Raw genomic sequence first — 20,608 nt, 5'->3', positions numbered from 1 at the left:
GACACGATTTAAGTGTTCGAGGTTTACCTTGGAGTATTCGGAGATGGAACCCGCCTTGCAATGCCGAAGACAATCTACGCACTGGACTCATCGTCATTGAAGCCTGGTTCAGGGGCTACTGAGGGAGTCCTGGATTAGGGGGTATCCGGACAGCCGGATTGTATACTTTGGCCGGACGGATGGACCATGAAGATACAAGACTCAAGACTTCGTCTCGTGTCCGGATGGGACTCTCCTTTGCATGGAGGACAAGCTTGGCAATCCGGATATTAGATCTCCTTCTTTGCAACCGACTATGTGTAAACCCTAGCCCCCTCCGGTGTCTATATAAACCGGAGGGTTTGGTCCGTAGAGGGACGATCATAATCATCATAGGCTAGCTTCTAGGGTTTAGCCTCTACGATCTCGTGGTAGATCAACTCTTGCAATACTCATATCATCAAGATCAATCAAGCAGGAAGTAGGGTTTTACCTCCATCGAGAGGGCCCGAACCTGGGTAAAACATCGTGTCCCTTGCCTCCTGTTACCATTAGCCTTAGATGCACAGATCGGGACCCCCTACCCGAGATCCGCCGGTTTTGACACCGACACCCGGGCCTGGGCGACACATAAGCGCAAGGTGTAGTTGGGCTAGGCCCAAGGCAGTGCGCGGGCGGGCGTGGCAGAGATGGATCACCACGATCTTTCTGTCAGTTGCGCTTCCCCATGACCCATGTCGAGCATGTGATGTGGGGGTCATGTGTGTGGGATGGGCATGGCACGCATGCGTCATCTCGTAGTCGATAGTAAAAAGGCAACCCGTGCTTCCCTTATTTAAAAAGAAGGAATCTGCACGGGCGCTACTCATTTACTAAGTGGACTCGGGTCGCAGCTTGCATGGCGCCGCACCCCATGATCACGGGGTAGAAAACGGCCGTCCCACCTGTCCTCACGCCCCCTTCCGCCTCGCCGCATATCCTTCATGCCTTGGGAAGGGCAGGCGGTGGATGCGGAGGACGTGGGCATTAACGCCGAGGCGAAAAACCAGGCGTTTGTTGATATGGGGAGAGGGTCGGTTCCGATTCCCCGTGCTTCCAGAGGCCGCATTGGCCGTGCGGGGCGGCCGCCCCTTGGGCTAGGTGGCCAGGCCCCGGCCTTGCTTCTTCTATAAAAAGGGGGAGGGACAGTGCTTCTCCACACTCGCCCCTTCCCCACTTTTTGCTTACCATCTTCCTCTCATTCGCCATGGTGAAAGGGTGTGTTGGTGCTTCGACGGCGGCGACGAGGGCTTCTGCTCGACAACGCATTCCTTCTCCTCCGAAGCCTCCGGCGGCGGAGCTCGTTGCGAGGGTAAGAGGAAGGGGACGAGGCCGAGGTCGTCGCGGTACTCGGGGAGGAGGTGGATGGGGCGGTGCTCCAGCTGCGCTTCCATCGGCGGCCCCTCCTCCGATGGGCGGCCATGTCCGAGACCAGCCCTACGAGTTCTTCATCAGGCTGTATAAGCATGTGTGCAGTCGTCTCCAGCTTTCGACCCCGTTCGCCCGGGTGATGGAGCAGGATCCAACGCATGCCTTGAGGCTTCACATGAGGAGCTGCAGGAACGACAACATGTGGGCTGACATTGACTTTCCCCGCCCTCACGTCATGTACCTTCGCCAGGGGTGGAAGACTTTTGCACATGCCCACAGTTTGTCGGAGGGGCACGTTCTCCATTTGAAGTTAATGGAGAGCGACCTGGTCTCCGTCAAGGTCTTCGGGAGCTCAGTAATCCGCTTAGGGTGCTGCGTGGAGAGTTCCACTGACGATGAGAGCTCCTCCTTGAGCGACAGCGGCGCGGAGGACAACGCCAGCGACGAAGATGGCAGCGGGCAGGAGGACTACGACTCCGACTCTAGCTGACAATCAGTGGCAGCACCATCATCTACTCCACCTTCCCCTTCCTCCAGCAACACGTCTTGTCGGGGGTTGCGTCCTAGTGGCTCTGGTGTCGGTGGTGGACGGGCTTCCTCGTCAAGTTCTCCATCGCTGCATTCCCCATGCCCGTCACCTTTCTTTGCCTGTCGTGCCTGGAGAGGAAAGGGGCAAGAACGGGGATCACGGGGCACTTATCTTTTTCTCAATTTGTAGGCACTTGCCAAATCGTAACTTTCTAGAAAAATGTAATCTTCCAAGCCCATGCTTATGTTCTGTAATATTTGTGCTTGTATCGGCATATCAATGAAGAAGATAAGCTTTTGCCAGAAACTCATGCATGTAAACGTTTGTAAAGGCTTGTAGACTGGCGAAGATTGTCCACGAGTGTCTTGACATGCTTTAATTTGTCTTGATGACCATGTCGTCCACATATGCTTCGACCGTTTTGCCTATTTTTTGCTTTTTCAGGCAGGTTTGAATCATGCGCTGGTAGGTAGCCCCAGCGCTTTTGAGTCCGAAGGGCATAGTGTTGAAGTAGAAGGGACCATACGGGGTGATGAACGCGGTTGTAGCCTGGTCCGATTCCTTTATCTTAATGTGATGGTATCCGGAGTAGGCGTCGAGGAAACACAAAGAGTCGTGGCCTGTAGTTGCGTCGATAATTTGGTCAATGCGAGGCAATGTGAAGGGGTCTTTGGGGAAAGCCTTGTTGAGGTCCTTGAAATCGACACACAGGCGCTAGAATTTGTCTTTCTTTGGTACTCCCTCCGTCCGGAAATACTTGTCGGAGGAATGGATGTATCTAGACGTATTTTAGTTTTAGATGCATTCATTTATGTCCATTTCTGCGACAAGTATTTTCGGACGGAGGGAATACCATAACCAGGTTGGCTAACCAATTCGGATGTTTAATTTCCCTAATAAACCCAGCCTCTAAGAACTTGGCTAGCTCTTCTCCCATGGCTTGACGCTTGGGTTCGGAGAATTGTCGTAGTGTCTGCTTCACGGGTTTGAATCCCTTGATTACATTAAGATTGTGTTCGCCAGTCTTCGTGGGATGCCAGGCATGTCTGAAGGGTGCCAGGCAAAGATATCCCAATTTTCTCGCAGGAATGTGCATAGGCGGCATCCACTGCCGGATCCAGCTATGCTCCGATAGATGTTGTTTTGTTAGGGTTCACCGGGTGCACTTGGAATTTGACTATTTCCTCGGCTGGCTTGAAAGAGGTGGATTTAGATCTCTTATCGAGGATCACATCGTCCCTATCCATCATGGACCGTAGGGTGGTTAATTCCTCCGCCGCTAGGGCTTCGGATAGTGCCTCGAGGGCCAAGGACGCAGTTTTGATTTCGGCATGGAGGGCTTTTTCGGGCTATAGCTTGAAAGCATGAGAAAGCGTCCCAGCCGAGGATGGTGTCATACCCACTATTGAAGGGGACCACATGAAAGAGCAAATCTTCGGATCTATAGTTCTCAGGCGTGCCGAACACCACATCCAGTTTAGTTTTTCCTGAGTAGTGTGCTTCTCGACTTGGGATAATACCTCAAAAGGTGGTATTGCTTTGCTCGATGCGTGATCTTTCCATCTGCATTTTGTCGAGCGTGTCCTCGTAAATGAGGTTAAGTCCACCGCCACCGTCCATGAGCACTTTAGTAAGCCGAAAACCATCAACGATGGGGTTTAGTACTAAGGCAGCGAGTGCTCGGACTGACCGAGCCTTTGGTTCGTCGTCGGCCGTAAAGGTTATTGCCGTGTCGTTCCATGGGCTCAGTGCGGTAACTTGGTGGACTTTGGCGAGGTCGCGGAGTGCCCGTTTACGTTGATTGTTCAAAGAGAAGGTATTGAAGACTGTTAGGACATTAAAGTTGTCCCTCTCCGGAGAGTATTTTCTGGAGTTGTGGTGAGGATGGCCTCTCCACTTTTTGCTACTTGCCGGAGTACCCAACATGCTCGGAGGCTATGGGTTGGGACTTTGTGCCGAGTGGCGTGAATCGGGCAGGGCTTCTCCAGCAGTTCGTCAAGAATGGACTTGTGTCCTGTGAGGGGTTTATTTTTCCTGCTCATAGACTGGTGGTCGGGTGACCGGCTAGAATGTATCCGTTTGCCCCAGGTGCACACTGCTTCATGGCAGCGGGCTCTAGCTGAGTATTCTGGGCCCTCCATGTGCTTTCCATCGCATAGTACTTTTGTGCTACGTGTGATAATTCCGTGAAACTCTGTATGTGGCGACGGTCGAGGGCATTCAATATTCCCTCGTTGGTGCAATTACGGTGGAAAACCTAAACTATGCCATCGTCCGAGTAGTCTTTGATCCTGTTTTTGACAAGCAGGAATTTGGCCCAAAAGTGGTGGACCGTTTTCTGAGGCTGCTGCCGCACATACATCAAGTCATATATATCTGGAGGACCTGAGTTGCTTGGAGAGTATATATTGTGGTGGGTGGGTGGATTTAATTTTGGATCCTGTCCCACATCTGTGTTCGAAGCTAGAATTGTTTTCGAGGCGGCCGGTTCGGGTTCGGTTAAGCGCAAGGGCTCCAGCAATCCTAAACTTGAACTAGAGTCTGGAGTGCGTAAGGTCCCGTCCGAAGGGAGAGTATCCGGCTCAGGGGATTTGGAGACCCGAACATGCTTGGTTTTCAATATGGGGAGGGAAGCGTCTGTGGCCGGTTCCTCAACGACCGCTACGAAGTGGGTGATCGGCGGGTGATTAATTTCCTTCTGGTCGGGCTTGAGCCCGATCTGATCATAGTCCGTTGAGACCCCCAGGGCAGTGATGCGGTCCAGCAGTTCATTTAAAGACGAAACATCCGCCAGATCCAATTTTTCGGAGTACTTAGGGCCAATGCGGGGACGGTGTCTGGCGACCATGGGGGAGTTGCGGACTCGACGGCCGCGCGGGCCCTTATGGTGAAACCGCCGAACTAGAGGGTCTGCCCCGAAGATAGGCACCTTCCAGAAGTGATATTGTAGTTGACGACTAGGCCAGCCATAGACCGCCTTTTGCAGACAACACGACAGAGCTCTCAATGAAAGCACCAACGTCGGTGTCAAAACCGGCAGATCTCGGGTATGGGGCCCAAGCTGTGCGTCTAAGGATCAATGGTAACAGGAAGCCAGGGGACACAGTGTTTACCCAGGTTCGGGCCCTCTTAAGGAAGGTAAAACCCTACTCCTGCTTGATTATATTCGACGAGTATGAAGATTACAAGAGTTGATCTACCTCGAGATCGTAATGGCTAAACCCTAGATGTCTAGCCTATGAGTATCCCAATGACGGTGAAGAAGATAAGCTCTGCAGACCAACCCCTCTAGTTTATATACACACTAGAGGGGCCTAGGGTTTGTACAAGGTCGGTTCATCAGGGAAGGAAGCTTCCGGACTCTAATCTTGCCGTCTACGTATTGAGAAGTCCCATCTGGACACGGAGGATAATCTTCAGCTTGATCCTGTACGACCCATCCAACTCGGCCCATACTTCTGGGTCGGACACTTGAGGACCCCCGAATCCAGGACTCCCTCAGTCATCCCCAAGCTTTTTTTCGGCACCGGCGGCGAAAAGTCGGTGCCGGTGGCCGGCAGGGTGAGCGGGGGAAGGGGGGTTGGCTATCCATTCTGGTCGGCTCGGAGGTCATTGACGGCGGTAGCGGGGGCGGGAGACCGTGCGGCGCGGGAGGGCAAGAGGAAGTTTTACTCGACCGCCGCACGATGAAGTAGATTTACGGAAATCTTGGGAGGAATAGAGTTGAAGAAAAAAATTATACTCCATTAATGTTTTTAGGGGATCGGCTAGGTTCGCCGTAAGAGAGTAAACCAAAAAATTTACCCTTATGATGGTATGCCCTAACCATCCAAAATAAGCACAGTAGTGTAAATGTATTGTTTTAGATTGTGAAGCAGTGATCCTAAAAAAGAAAAAGATTGTGAAGCAGGAGACCAGTTGCTTCTTTTACCGTGTGCCGCTCACTGAACCAGTTGCAACTCCAGAGGCAACTTCAGAGACACCGAACACCGAACACCGGAGAGAGACAGGGGTGAAGGGGGAGGATGCTGGTTCGCAGGGCTCGCAGGCGGCGATGCGGAGGGGCGACCAGCAGAGCGCCAAGAAACCAAGGCTGGCTGCTGAGCCGCTCCTCCATGCCCCAGTGAAGCAGGAGATCGTCGTGCATCAACCGGCCGGAGACGCCACCGAAGATCTCCAGGACGCCGCCGAGCTGACCGCTGGCGGAATGGCCGTGGACGCGCGCCGACCCGAACGTCGCCCGGGCCAGCGCGGGGACGTCGCCTGCCCCGCTCGGGTGGTACACGGCCAAGGGCTTGCTCCCCGGAAGCCACGAGCCATCGCGTAAGATTGCCGCAGCTGAGTTCGACTTCAGTTCCAATTCAGCCGGCGACAGCTGTTAATCCGCGTCCGGCAAGAATTGGGAGCTCTCCGGTAAATAAAAGGGGGCGGCCGCGGTGGGAGCAGCGGCTCCAACTCGATTCGTTCGCCTCCCTCCCCGATCCCCAGATCCAATCCAAGACGCGGTATCGATGGCGGCGAAGGTGCTCCAGCTCCGTAGCTCCGACGGCAAGGTGCTCGTCGCTCCGGCGTGGGACTATCGCCCGGCCGCCGCCCAAGCCCTCCCGCTGGAGACGCGGGTGCCCTCGCGCGTCCTCGAGAGGGTGCTCCAGTACTGGACCAAGCACAACCTTGCCAAGGCCACCGGTGAGTCCCGGGAGTCCCTCGCCCGCTGGGACGCCGACTTCCAGCGCCGTCTCCAGGAAGACGGCCTCGCCAAGGAGGCCGCTGCAGCCGCCCAAGAACTCCGCCGCTACGGCGTCGACCATGGAGGGCGTCCCCAACGCCACGCCGCCACGGCCGCATCTGACGTCGATGCTCCTGTCAAGGCGGCCCGTGCTAATCCCGTCCGTGCCTGGTGCCCACTTGTTCACCACCTCAAGGGTGTCAACCATGGAGAACGCAGCCCGGCGCCTGCGGTGTCCAGCGCCTTCCGTGCCTCTGATAACGCCTCCGCCGCGCGCCCTGGGCTTGCCACCACCTTGCCGGGTGCTGCTGGTGGTGACCCCGTGGATGCCCGGTGCGCTATCCGTGCCCGTGGACACCAGATGGCTGAAGACGAGGAGTCCGCTTGCCACCACCGCAAGCGCCCGGCTTTCAAGGCTCCACTCTGCCTGCCTGCCACTGCTGTTGCGCCCGTGAAGAAGGTCTCTCGTCCCGTCGCTTCCAAGGCTCGCTCTTTCGTCGGCTCAACACCATTGCCTGTCACTGCTGCTGCGCCCGGTGTGAAGAAGACGGCTCCAGCTTCAACTCTGCGTGCAAGAAGAGGGATGGGGGAGCTCAGCTGCAAGGTTCCGAAGCAAATCCGTGTCACCGCTGCAGCACCAATGAAGCAACCAATTCCTTGGGTGCGTCCAGTGGTATTACGCCTTCCCTAGTCTTTTAGTTGCTTCCTAAACCATGCACACATGAGTTTCATTTAATCTTTGCATCTCTAGGTTCTGCACTTAACCACCAAGATTTCTAGTGTTCTTTGAATTCCTTTCAGTCATTAGTAATTTTACAAGAGTGTCAGCAGAGTCTCCATCTAGCTAGGCAGCAAAAACCTTGTTAAGATGTGTACGACATAGTTACCACTGCATCCATACCTGGTCCTAAGTTAAGGGTTTAAGTAAATAAAGGGCATTTTCAATAAATCAAAGTAAAGCAGATGAGCCTAAAAGGAAACTCATGTACTGCAATTCAGGCACGAGACAGAGCGTAAAACGCACTCGCCGCAAAATCCAAAACGCCCGTTTGCTACCCGGCTTGTAGCAGGAAAAAGGAGTAGAATTGAACTTGTCGATACACACGTAATCATGTGAGCTGCCTAGCGTTTGGAGACTATGCTGACTCTCCTGTAAAATTAATCTTGGCTGAATTGGATTCTTAGGCATTGGCATCTTAGTGAGTTAAAGTTGCAGTTTCCGAAGAGTAACATTGGTTAGTGAACTCTTGTGTGTATGTGTGGGTGAAGCTTTGAGCTAAGCAAGCCCTTGATGTACCGACTATCAAGTCATACTGTAATCAATTTTGGATATGAATGAGAAAATTGTTGGCCTGAATTTTGCACAGCATTTGAGTAATCTTTTCGTATCTATTTATTCTTGTATACTTCTGTGGCTTCTTAAAGCATTCTGCTGCTCTAGTCGGATCATTTGAGTGGCGATGCACATAACCATGTTTGGGACAGTTACTGGTTAGAAGATTTTTTGGTTTGAGATACAGCAATCTAATAGTCAAGAACGTGAAAAAGGTGGCATACCGAGTAACGACTCATGTTGTAATAAAAATTTCAGATATGAATGAAAATTTGTTGGCCTGAATTTGGGCAGAGCATTTGAGTAACTTTCTGTATAAATGTTTTTTTTATATTTCTATGGCTTCTTGAAACACTCGGTTGCTCTATTCAGAAAAGTGTGTGCTGAATGGTGATGCACATAACCATGTTTGGACTGTTATTATTAGTTAGAAGATTTTTTGGTTTAAGAAACTGCAGTCTAGTTGTCAAGAATGTGAGAAAGGTTTGCATTATGCAGCTATGCTTTTCTCAGATCATATTAGCTTTTCATTTGAATAATGTGCAACTGTAGTCTTACATTCTCAGGCGCCTTGAATTTTTTCCTGTTCACTGTCATGCCCCAAACATATCTATCAGCAGCAGGATCCTATGTTAAAGCCTTCCAGTAGTCCACTGTTTATCTACATTTCAGAGAACAAGGTGGTTAATTACGTTGCTTCTCCCATAGCTAGCTCTGCTGTGAAGCAGCCGCGGCTTGTTCCATGAACAGGTGCGTGCTCAGAACTGAAACCTCAACTGCTGCTGGTACTATTTCATGGTTGTTTGTTAGACTTGAATCATTGGAATCTAGTGGAGTGATTTAGCGTTTGAGCATAAAAGAGATTCAAGAAAATGTAAACAAAGCAAGAAATTCATAGATCAAACTATATCTGACTAGAAAAGAAGGATAGCTTAAATAGAGGTTCAGAGTTTGCATAGGATAGCTTAAGTATAGAACGGCTAATGCATACTAGGAGTCCAAAATACGAAGTACTTGGATTTTGACAGATAATAATAGAAGCTCAAATTTGGCCAGGTACTTCTGAGTGTGTCTTGGATCCTTGATTGTCTGCAACTGACCCATCTTCAGTTCTGCACAGTTGCTCTTCCTCGACCATGGCAGTTTATACGCAGTCCGTCAGCACACAAACTGGAAGACCACACTCCAGTCTTTTGTCTGGGATCAAAGTTGGTGTTTCACACTCAGATGGCATAATATATCTGTAGTCATGTGAGACCGTATTGAATTTTTGCCTCCAGGTGCTAACAAGACAGGGCAGGCTGTAGTATGGGGACATGTATTCAACGGTGTTAACCCCGATCTGGCGACAGACCGTAATGAAATGGGAGCAGGGTTTGTGAAGCAGTTGTGGCTTGTTGCATGAACAAGTCATAGTTTTTCGAACCGCGGTCCCTTTAGACTCGTCTATGCTGAAGGTATGTTCTGACTTCAGGTGAACGGTCACCTGTCTCTTCCTCGCTTTAACCGTGAATTTCAGGTCCACTTCACCCCCAAGAACATTTCTATCATCAGAGTATGTGTACATCAATTGATGCATCTCGGATTTCTGCATTTCGATGTTCATGCTATCCTGGACACGTTCAGGCAAGTTAATTGATGGGTTGCCGATTGCTTTGTTTGCTGCAGCACTTGTGTTTTTAAAGTACTCCACAAGGCGCAGGAAAGTCACCTCCACTGTCGCACTTAGGGGAAGGCATGTTATCCCTTTCAACATAGGGTCATTCTTATATGCATCAGCTATATCGACGCCCATGATGCCATACCTTGCTCCATTTCTACCATGCATCAGTGACTACTTCTCCTTTGGTTTCAGACCGATCCAGTCAGAGAACTTTGCTATCTTTCTTTTGCTTCCATTTGCACGATCTTTCTTTTGCTTTGCCCCTCAAGCTCTGCCTTATCATGCTCAACTGACTCATGTTGCATTTCCCCAGTTATAAAGTGGTGGGTATCCCAAGGGCAGTAGTGAGTAGTCCATATACCATTCCGGTTCACGCTCGTCGCACATGTCACGCAATTGAAATCTTCACGGGCCTATTCTTCAAAAAGTGTTGGGGCACTGTCAAGCACGACCTCATGAGGGCCATTGCTCGTTTCGACTCCCTCCACACTTCGAACCTCCACTGGCTCAACTCTGCGAATGTGGTGCTCTTGCCAAAAAAGGATGGGGCAGAGGGGATTGCAGACTATAGGCCTATTAGTCTCATCCATGCGATCGCCAAGATTATTGCAAAGGTGCTCTCCACTCGGCTCACTCCGCACATGACGGACCTCATCTCCAATGCCCAAAGCGCCTTCATCAAAACGAGAAGTATTCATGATAACTTCATGTATGTTCGCAATCTTGCACGACGCCTGCACAAGAGCAAGACCCCATCCCTCCTTTTCAAATTAGATATTCGCAAGGCATTCGACTCAGTCAAATGGGAATATATACTGGGCCTTCTCCAGCGGCGAGGTTTCCCAAGCAAGTTTAGGGATTGGATCACGGCGCTTCTTAGTTCTTCATCATCGAGGATTATCCTCAATGGCATTGCCGGCAACCCAATCAAGCATGGTCGTGGTTTCCGGCAAGGGGACCCCATCTCCCCGCTTCTGTTCGTCATCGCCATTGACCCGCTCCAAAGAATCCTTGATGTGGCTACGCGAAAGGGGCTCCTCCACAAAATTCGGGGTAGGGGTTCCATGATGCGAACCTCCCTTTATGCGGATGATGCGGCCATCTTCCTGGCTCCGATCAAAAAGGATGTTGACAATCTTGCTAATATTTTGAGAGGATTTGGCGAGGTCACGGGACTTTGCACCAACTTTCATAAGAGTTCGATGGTGCCCATTCGTTGCAATAATCTTGACTTGGATCATATCACTCAAAATCTGCCGGCAACTAGGGCTTCTTTCCCCTTGAGGTACTTGGGGCTCCCCCTCTCTGTTTGGAAGCTAAGGTTGGTGGATCTTCAATTTCTTGTGGACAAGGTTGCATCCAAGTTGACAACGTATGAGGGTCAAAACATCACCACCATTGGGCGCACGGCCCTTGTCAAGTCTGTTCTCACTTCCCAAGTGATCTACTTCATCACACCGTTGATCATCCCACCAAGTATCCTCCTCAAAGTCAACCAGCTTGAGAGAGCTTTCCTATGGTCCGGCTCGGACAAGACGACGGGGGCGAAATGCAAGGTGAATTGGGAAATTGTCTGTAGGCCACTTGAGTATGGGGGGCTTGGGGTACTCAACATGGAAAAGTTCGCGCGTGCTCTGCGGCTGCGGTGGCCTTGGTATGAATGGAAGGAGCCCACCAAGTTGTGGGTCGGGATGGGCAACCCGTGCAATGAGGAGGACCTCAACTTTTTCTATGCGTCAACCACTATCACCGTGGGCAATGGTGCGAAGACACCTTTTTGGGAATCACCTTGGCTTCTTGGGCGCAAGCCAAAGAACATTGCACCATTAATATTCGAAGTCTCCTCGCGAAAGAAGTGGAAAGTGCGCGAGGCCATCAAGCACAACGCATGGATGCTCAAGATCAAGCCTCCAACCGTTATTTCCGTTGAGTTCATCACACAATTTTTCACCCTTTGGATGCTATTGGATGAGGTGCATCTTGATGCGCTCGCCGAGGACGACATTTTATGGAAACACACGACTAGTGGGCACTACTCGGCGGCCTCGGCATATAAGGCGCAATTCATAGGGATGGTGTTTTCACCCATGGACCAAATGGTTTGGAAGGTCTGGGGTCCCCCCAAAGTAAAGTTCTTTGCTTGGTTGGCACTTCAAGATAGAATTTGGACCGCAGACAGATTAGCCAAGAGAGGATGGCCAAATTGTGGTTTGTGTCCACTTTGCAAGAGGGTGCAAGAAAGCGGGTCACACCTATTCTTCAAGTGCCGCTATACTCTAAGGCTGTGGGCGTTGGTCATTGAAAAATTTCACATCTTCGAGTTGGACACCTCTTCATGGCACTTGTTGGACTCCGTCAACGCTTGGTGGACAAGCACTTGTGACGCCGGCACGCCAAACCGTCAAGCCAAAGCCTCCCTCACCATGCTTGTGTCATGGACAATTTGGAATGAGCGAAATGCAAGAGTGTTTAGGTTTAAAAGCGCTCCACCGACTATCTTGCTTAACACCATCACGACCGAGGCCAACCTTTGGGTCACCGCCCGTGCAAAAAAATTATGTTCTTTCATATCGCGAGAGTAATAATCCATGTGGTGTCGTGGGTGATTTGTAACAAACTCTATTCTCTCTTATTTAAAGGATGAGGCAAAGCTTTTGCCTCCGTTTCTAAAAAAAAAAAATCTTCTGTTCGTCCGTAGTATACAGAGATCTCTGAATAGGTTCTTGAGCCTACACCAAACAATGCCACGACAGAGATGCAACAACTTCAGAAGAATCAAACAAAGCATGCAAGATTGCGGTGCTAGGGTATTGCTACAGTACAAACCTGCTGTTTCCGAGGTTTCCGCGCCGCGGCCGCTGGGGGCTTCCGCTTCCTCACGCCGGCAGCGGCTCCCTGCGAGCTCAGGACACACAAACTTCAGCAAAAGGGGCGGCGGCGAATGGACCGATTGTTACGCGGAGCAGCGGAGGACGGTCAGGAGAACAGACGTACGAGGCTGGGGGGGGGGGGGGGGGGGGGGGGGGTGCGTGAGCTCCCGCAGGGGATGGGGCAGAGGCGGACGCATGGGTTTCCTCCGCCGCCATCGACGGCTTCGTCGTCGGAGCAGTCTTCCGTCCGCGGTGGTTTCGAGCTTGGACAGCGGCGAGCACTCCCCCCCCCCCTCTCCCTCGCGTCGCCCTCACGGGCGACTCGAGGGCCGATAACCTAGCCCGCCGCCACCGTCTCCTCCCCCTCCAACCCTCCCCTCGCCGCCGCCTGAGGCAGCCGCCGGCTTCGCCCGGGGCGCTGCTGATGAAGGTGGCGGCGGGGCCTCTCCTGCTGCCCTACATCTCTCGCGGGGGGCCTCGGGACCTGGGGCGGCGGCCCCGGCTGGATTGGCGCCACCGGATCCTCGGCGCATGGTGGCGCAGGTGCGGGCCGGTGCCCCTCGGCCGTGTGGACGGCGAGGTACCCGATGGATGCGAGCCAGGGCGTGGCGGCGGCGGCTTCGGCTCCGCGGCTTCAGATCTGGCCACCTTCCACCCTCTACGGCGGATTCGCAAGTCCTCCCCCCAGATCTGGCCGGCTCCGTCTTGGCCGCCGGTTCTTCGCTGGGTGGGAGTGGGGACCGGAAGATTGCCAGGAGAAATCCCTAGCCGTCCTTTGGCTGTGACGGCGGCGACGCCCGCGGGCGCCGCGCATCTTCTTGGAGGCGCTGGTCAGGTATACCTTCCCCACCCCCTCCCCCTTGTACTCCCGGGTGAAAACCCCAATGCTGTTGGGCGGCGGCGACGCCCTTGGCGCCGTATCCTTCTTGAAGGCGCTGCTTTGGGAGCAAGGTGGGAATTTGGTCTTCGCTGTGATGTGTGTGGTGGGTGTCGGCGGCAGCAGTAACTCCAGCGGTGGTAGTCCCCCTGGTTCAGGCTATGTCCCTGGCTGCTGCTCCGTAGTTCATCCTGGCAGCTCTCCTCTTGAATTGCCCGAGTCTTTGGTTTTCGGTGATGCTATGCTCTAGGTGAGAAGTCGACGACAGGTCGCGTTTGCCTAGTCCCAACAATGTGGATGCCATCGGTGCCACTCATTCAGGTTCTAGGGTGAACGTGTTCATTGTCGACGGATCGGCGCCTTTCAAGCCAGGCGAGGAGGCAGGGGCCTCTTTCGACGATGGATCTGGATGGTGGTGTTTCCCGGCTGGTCCCAGGTGTTGCGGCAATGGCTGCCTCTCTCGGTCATTTGATCTTCCTCTCCTTCGCCGACATCCCCCTTCTCCTAGGCTTCGCGCGTGCAAGAGGCCTTGTCATCTTCAAGCTTGGTGCTTCATGTAGATTTTTTTCAGTTTGTTGTATGTCTGGCATGTGAGCTGCTCCCGGCACCATTGTATCTTGCCGTGTTTTCTTTTTTCTGGTTTGTGTCGAGGTTGTTCTCCAGAGTTTGTAATCCTGGCCGGTTGATGGCTTTGTTAATTCAAAGCCGGGCTCTTCGCGAGCCTTCGTTCTAAAAAAAGCTTGGACAGCGGCTGGTGGCGCTTGGGGGCGAAGTGAAGAATTTTCCCTCCATTTCTGAGTCTTCCCTCCATTTTCTTCCTTTCAGGATGGGCCACTGCCCACTGGCTCTAGGCTTGTGATTATTTTCAGTTGGGCTCTGGCCTCTGCTTTTCTTCAAGGGCCCCGTATAGTAGGTCAACATTTTTCTTGATTAGGCTAGTGTTTTTATTGGATTCTAAAAAAAAGGTTAGTACCATGCAAAAAAAAGGTTAGTGTTTTATCCACTAAAAAAGTTGAGTGTTTATTCATTCTGAATAAAGATGGAATGTTTATTGAAAAACACAAAAGGAAAACCCTTTTTTCTTGCAAAGATTGGGAGCTTATTAATTACTCCCTCCACTCCTTTATGTAAGACATACATGTAATCGGGAGAGAGATAATTTCCCTTTTTTTCTCTACAAAAAGAGATAGTGAAAGATAAAAAATAAATCCTGGAGGGCCAAGAACGAAATTACGAGGAATTAAAACAAATGCACCTTACATTATGAAATTTTATAAAAAAACAAACACACCTAATATAAAGAAACAGAGGGAGTAAGAAAATAGTGTTACAACCCTTAACCAGTAGGCTTGATATGGACAAAGGGGCATCTTGTAACCACAAATTTGGAAAACGCTCTCATAGGAAAGAAAACAAGAAAGACAAAAGCACATCAGAGTTCATAAAGGAACATTTCTCCTTGAATCCAAAAACCCAAAAAATTTGTTGATGCAAACCAGAAGAATACGTTGATGCTCCATCGTACATAAACTTATAATCTTTGAATTGAAAATCTGTTTAAAATTTTTGAATGAAAAAATACCAAACATTGCAAGATTTTCCAAAAACTGGGTTCTCGGTCCTTCCCGCAAAAAACCAATATCGAGAAAAGAAAACCATTTTCAAATTCCCTTGCAGTGTGTAGTACCTTCAAATCAATTATTTTTCTCGTATAACGCTTCGTGCCTATGGTGTGACATCGGGAGTTTGAATCTTACTGGGCGTGTTTAGTTTTATTTTTTATTTCTTTCTTTGCTACTAACACGTAGGACACATATGCAGGTATTTAGGATGGGCCAGCTGGGGTGTAGTGTTTAACGAAGAGTTAATGGCAATGATGGAAATGTACTGAAACGTACCCGAAGCACAAGTTGCAGGGCCATTTGTGTCATTTTTAAGTTTATGTATCAAAAGTGTAATTAACTCTTTTATTAACTTCATCTAACTACCTAAGTCGTTTAATAATTAACTAACAAATAGGCCAACTATTCTTGAGTTCAAATAACCATGTCCGCTGAATGAACAAAATCACTTTCACCATGGAAAAATGGGTAAATAGCATGGAGTTGAATGACTTTGATGTTATTTAACTCGTGTTTGATGGTTGCATGCGTCCATGAATAAGACCTGGGCATTTCCGGGCCAGGACGGGTTTCTAAAAGCCCGACCCCAAAATCCCAAGCCCATGCCAGGCCTGTATCCTGGGAAATGACTACTTTTCGTATTTAAAATAATAAAAATAACTATTTCCAGGGATTAATACTCTAATACTATGCTTGTATTTATATAAAAAGACATGAAAATCAAGTTTTGCCGGGCTTTTTGGGCTGCTGGCTGGAAAGCAAGGCCCGAGCCTGGTCCGCAGTCCGGAAAATGACTACTTTTTGTATTTTAAATAATAAAATAACTATTTTCGGGGATTAATACTATAATACTCGGGCATTTATGCAAGGATGTATGCAACGATGTAAATTTAAGTTTAAGTTTAAAAAATCCTGAACAAAATTACACATGTATGCAAGGATGTAAAGTGTATGTGTGAAAAATTTCAGGATGAAATGCCATGAATTGCGAGCTGCACAAAAAAACAAAATCATGGACTTTAAAGATGAACAGTATATATGCTAAAAAAACCTAGATTTGTCTTCTTTGTGTAGCTCACATTTTATTCTATTTCGACCTAAAATTTTGCACACATATACATTATGTATCTAGGTATATGTGTATTTATTTTCAGAATTTTTTGAACTGAAAAGTTTGAATTTTGAAGTTTTCAAATAAAGGCCTCCATGGAGCTCGGTCTCCGTTTGACATTTTCGAATACTATGCCTATATTTATATAAAAAACTTCAAAAATCGTGTTTTGATGGGCATTTTTTGGACTTCGGGCTGGAAAGTGAGGCCCGAGCCCAGCCCAGACATCGGGCGTCAGGTCGGGCCTATCGGGCCGGGCCACCCATGCCCATATTTACAATGAATGCAGAGCCCCGGGGTGGTATCCCTCTTTTCTCGAAAGAAAACGTTAATTTCATTTTGCTGCTAGCACTTTTTTTATGTATTGCGAGCACTCTTCAACTGTTTTAACATCAGCGATGACTTCCTTGAGAACTAAAGATAACTAGTAGGCTTTTGCGCAGTGGAGTTGTACCCTTTTTTTTAAGGTAGTGCACATCGTACCCTTGCTCAGGAGGATATGTGTTTGCGGGGTATTTGGAATTTTGTATCCATGACAATGACAGGAAAATAAATAACATATTTTAGGGGCAGGAAAATCCACCGTTTTTGTTAAAGTGGTGTCTTGGATTGCATGATTATATTAGGACACCAAGGATCTTCCATTATACTCCTTCAGTTCCAATTAGTTGAAGTTCTAGTTTTTTCCTAAGTCAATCTTATTCAATTTTGTATCAAGGAGAAATTTAAGAGTAAAACCCATATTCATTTGAGAACCTTGAAAGATTTTTTTTTTGCAAGAATAGTGGTGTTGTACTTTTTCTCACTATTCATTGCCCCTGTTCAAGAATTCATCCGATTAACTAGTTAACTTGCTGATTAATCCGTACTCGTAGGGTCACCGGGTAATTGATAAACTGATAATCATTCGATTAATGGATTAACTTGTTGATTAGCCTATTAATCCCCTACTCGCCAGCCAACCGAACAGCTACCAATTAACGATGTCCTCAACAATGTTCATGGCTGGAAAAAATTGAAACTCCCAAATGATTTTGATTTTTGAACTTCTTTTTTTTTTACTTGCGTTCCACTGTAACATGGTTTTCATCACTTTTTTTGCCTGGAAGAACATAGTTTTCATCACCTTACTTTTCTCCTATTTCTTACGAGTTTTCTTGAGGAGAGCGGATTTCTTTTGTTTCTCAGTGGGGATGAAAGCCCAACAGCAAATGGAAATGCAGCCTAAGGCACAACCGCGAGCGGCCCATCAACAAGAAAAATGGAGGGAAAAGCCGCAGAAGCGAGGGAAAACTCTCTTTCTGTTCCCCAAATGCGCGCACAAAAAAAGACGGAAACCTACTCCGACCTCGGCACCGACGGCGGCAACCCTGCTCCGACGAAGCCGACGATGGAGGAACCACGCGTCGTCGCCACTGGAGGTCCCTCCATAGTTGGCCCCGGCGCTCCCCCCGCCCCCCAGCCGGTAGCCCGGTACACTCTCGTCGCCGCCCTCCATTTTGTTGAAGATTCGTTACCCCTCGATGGATTCGCCCCACCCATTTTGTTGAAATCTGCGTGTTCTGATTTCGCAGGGTACCGCCGCCGGCGCGAGGAAGAGGAAGGCCCCGACGACGGCGACAGCGAAGGCCGCCAGGAAGACTCGCATACCGCAGGTCTGTAGCTTTCACTGTACCCACCAGCCCCCTCCCATCGGCAATCTAGCTTGATGTGTTTTTGTGTGTGTCTGATATGTGTTTTTGTTTGCGAAATAATCTTGCTTTGTACTAGTTTGATGCGTCTGAATGCATTCCATCTTTGGTACTGTAGGTTGAAGAACCGATTCAGATGCATGTGTACTATGGACTTAGAGAAATGTTTGACAGCGTTCAGGGCGATGATTTAGTTGAAGATTCGTTAGACACTTTTGTAGAGAACAACTGTGCACATGTCATCGGCGAGCTACCGCTGCAGCCGCAGTCGATGTCATTGGTGGATCTACAGCTCTGGATCTTCAAGTTGTTCCGGCTCCATCCAGAAACACAAGATCTCTATTAAGGGGTTTCTCAAACAACACAAAAGTGACTCCTACGACGACTCCTCTGAAGTGGACAGTTATTTGGAGTACTGCCCATGGGACATACATTACTTTAAGACTGACAAGTGTTGGAGTTCATTTGCCAATAAATTGAAGAGAAAAAGAAATGTGACGCAGAAGTTCATGTTGTATGTGCAATCTTCTGAGATAGAGCATTATGACATTCTGCTCAAAGTTGTAAATGATGATTATTATCAACTGGCGACGGTTGTGTTGCCTGGGACAAAAAGCCTGACAAGTGGCTTCTGCTTTGGTGCCCTCGTGGAAGACTTGACAATGACAGCAAAGGAAATTGGAGATTATCTCACTGGTCAGTTTGGTAAGCAGATTAGTCCTGGTGAGGCGTGGAGAGCAAAACAGTTTGCTTTGGAGAGGAAATTTGGTACATTTTATGATTCACACAACTTTGCCCCGAGGTTACTTAAGGATATAGCACGTAAAAACCCTGGTAGTTTTGTTGACATCAAGGATGCAGAGGTTGCAGGGTGTAAAGATTTCCGAGTCCTCCAGCGTATGTTTTGGGCATTTGGACAGTGCTTACAGGCCTTTCGTACCTGTCGCCCTGTGCTATGCATCAAGGCCACACCACTATGCGGGAAATATCAAGGGATGCTGTTGACTGCTGTAGCATTAGATGCTAATGATTTCTCCATTCCAGTAGCATGTGCTGTCGTCGAGGGCGAGACCAAGGAAAGCTGGTTGTGGTTTCTTAGGAATTTGGAGCGAGCAGTGGTGCATCAATCTGATGTGTGCATTATACACGACTACAAAAAGGAGTTGATTGATGCTGTGGAGGACTTTCTGAATTCCTGTGAGCGACAATGGTGTAGAGCAGAAAGCCGGTGGTGCATGGAAGACCTTGCTGAAAACTTCTTTTCGTATTTTGGCGACAAGAAGCTTGTGATGATGTTCAAGAAACTTTGCCAGCAAAAGCGACGCCATAAATTTGGTAAAATCTGGAAGGAGCTTGATGAGTTGACGTCCACATATATGGCGGAGAAAGAACATGGTGCTAGTGGGGAAATGCAGCAGGAATCAGTCGAGCATGAAATGGCGGAACTTGAGGTGCAAAGCCCATGCAACCAACATGATTCAGTGGGGTATGTGAAGGAAGGAGACAGAAAGATAACAAAGTTCTCTAACTGGATCAGTATGAAACCAAAGGAGAAGTGGTCACTGGCATATGATCAAAATGGAGCAAGGTATGGCATCATGGGCAGTGATATAGCTGATGTATATAAGAACGACCATGTATTGAAAGGGATAACATGCCTTCCGCTCAGTGCGATAGTGGAGGTGACATTCCTGCGCTTGGTAGAGTACTTCAAAAACACAAGTGTTGCAGCAAACAAAGCAATCGGCAACCCATCAACTAACTTCCCTGAACGTGTTCAGGTTGACATGACCTCCGAGATGCAGAAATCCGAGACGCACAAACTTATGTATAGGTACACCAATGAAAAAGGTTATCTCGGTAATGTAGTGGATCAAAAATTTACAGTTAAGGGAAGGAAGAGGGAGGTGACTGTTCACCTGAAGACGGACTATAACCTCAGTATGAATAAGTTGGAAGGATCCACAATCGTAAAACTTGCCACCTGTTCATGCAGCAAGCCGCAGGTACTTCACAAGCCTTGCTCTCATGTCATTGCCGTCTGTTGTGAGATTGGGGTTAGCACTGCTACATACATGTCTCCATACTACAGCCTGCCCTGTCTAGTTCGCGCGTCGAGGCAAAAATTCAATAAGTTCTTACATGACTACAGAGATAGGGTACCACGCTACTTCAGAGATACTGTACTATTTGGAGGCCAAGCACCAATTTGGATCCCAGACAAAAGACTGGAGTGTGGCCTTCCTGTTTGTCTACTACCGGACTGCATGCAAACTGCCGTGATCGAGGAAGAGCAATAGTGCAGAACTGAAGATGGATTAGTTGCAGAAAATCAAGGATCTAAGACGCGCTCAGAAGAACTTTGCCAGATTTGAGCTTCTATTATTGTCTGTCAAACTCCTAGTTGTTAATATTTTGGATGCTTAAATGCGTTTAGCTGTTGTAGGTAAGCTATCCTATGCAAACTCTAAACCTCTATTATTATTTGCAGTGCTTCCTTGTTGTACTGGAAACCAAAGCTCTTATTTCTTTGCTAGTCGGTTGCAGCTCAAATGCTAAATCGTTGCAGAAGGCATCACTTCTTGGCTGATTGTGTGACAGGCATGCCAGCTCAGTTGACAAAATTGTGACGGGTGCTGCATGTCCCTCATGATCGTCTGCCAGTAATGGTTAATTATCAACACTTTTAGTGTTAATTATCAGCCAGCGGTCCATCCTGAACTGGACTCTTGGGCACCCCTATGTCTCTCTTATAGCGAGACGTAGTGAAGTCTCACGTCAGGGGCAGGCCCAGGCG

General features: G+C 49.1%; 1 protein-coding gene across 1 annotated transcript; it reads left to right on the top strand.

Moving 5' to 3' along the window:
* The first annotated feature begins 5,861 nt into the window (after positions 1 to 5,861).
* LOC123043970 (uncharacterized) lies at positions 5,862 to 8,010 on the top strand. Its single transcript, XM_044466586.1, has one exon. It carries the CDS (start codon positions 6,430 to 6,432, stop codon positions 7,333 to 7,335), a length of 906 nt encoding a protein of 301 aa, XP_044322521.1. The 5' UTR covers positions 5,862 to 6,429; the 3' UTR covers positions 7,336 to 8,010.
* The last annotated feature ends 12,598 nt before the right edge of the window (positions 8,011 to 20,608 follow it).

The sequence above is a fragment of the Triticum aestivum genome, chromosome 2B, assembly GCF_018294505.1.
Source record: "Triticum aestivum cultivar Chinese Spring chromosome 2B, IWGSC CS RefSeq v2.1, whole genome shotgun sequence".
Classification (NCBI taxonomy): Eukaryota; Viridiplantae; Streptophyta; class Magnoliopsida; order Poales; family Poaceae; genus Triticum; species Triticum aestivum.
This window is presented reverse-complemented; position numbering and strand designations above follow the sequence as displayed.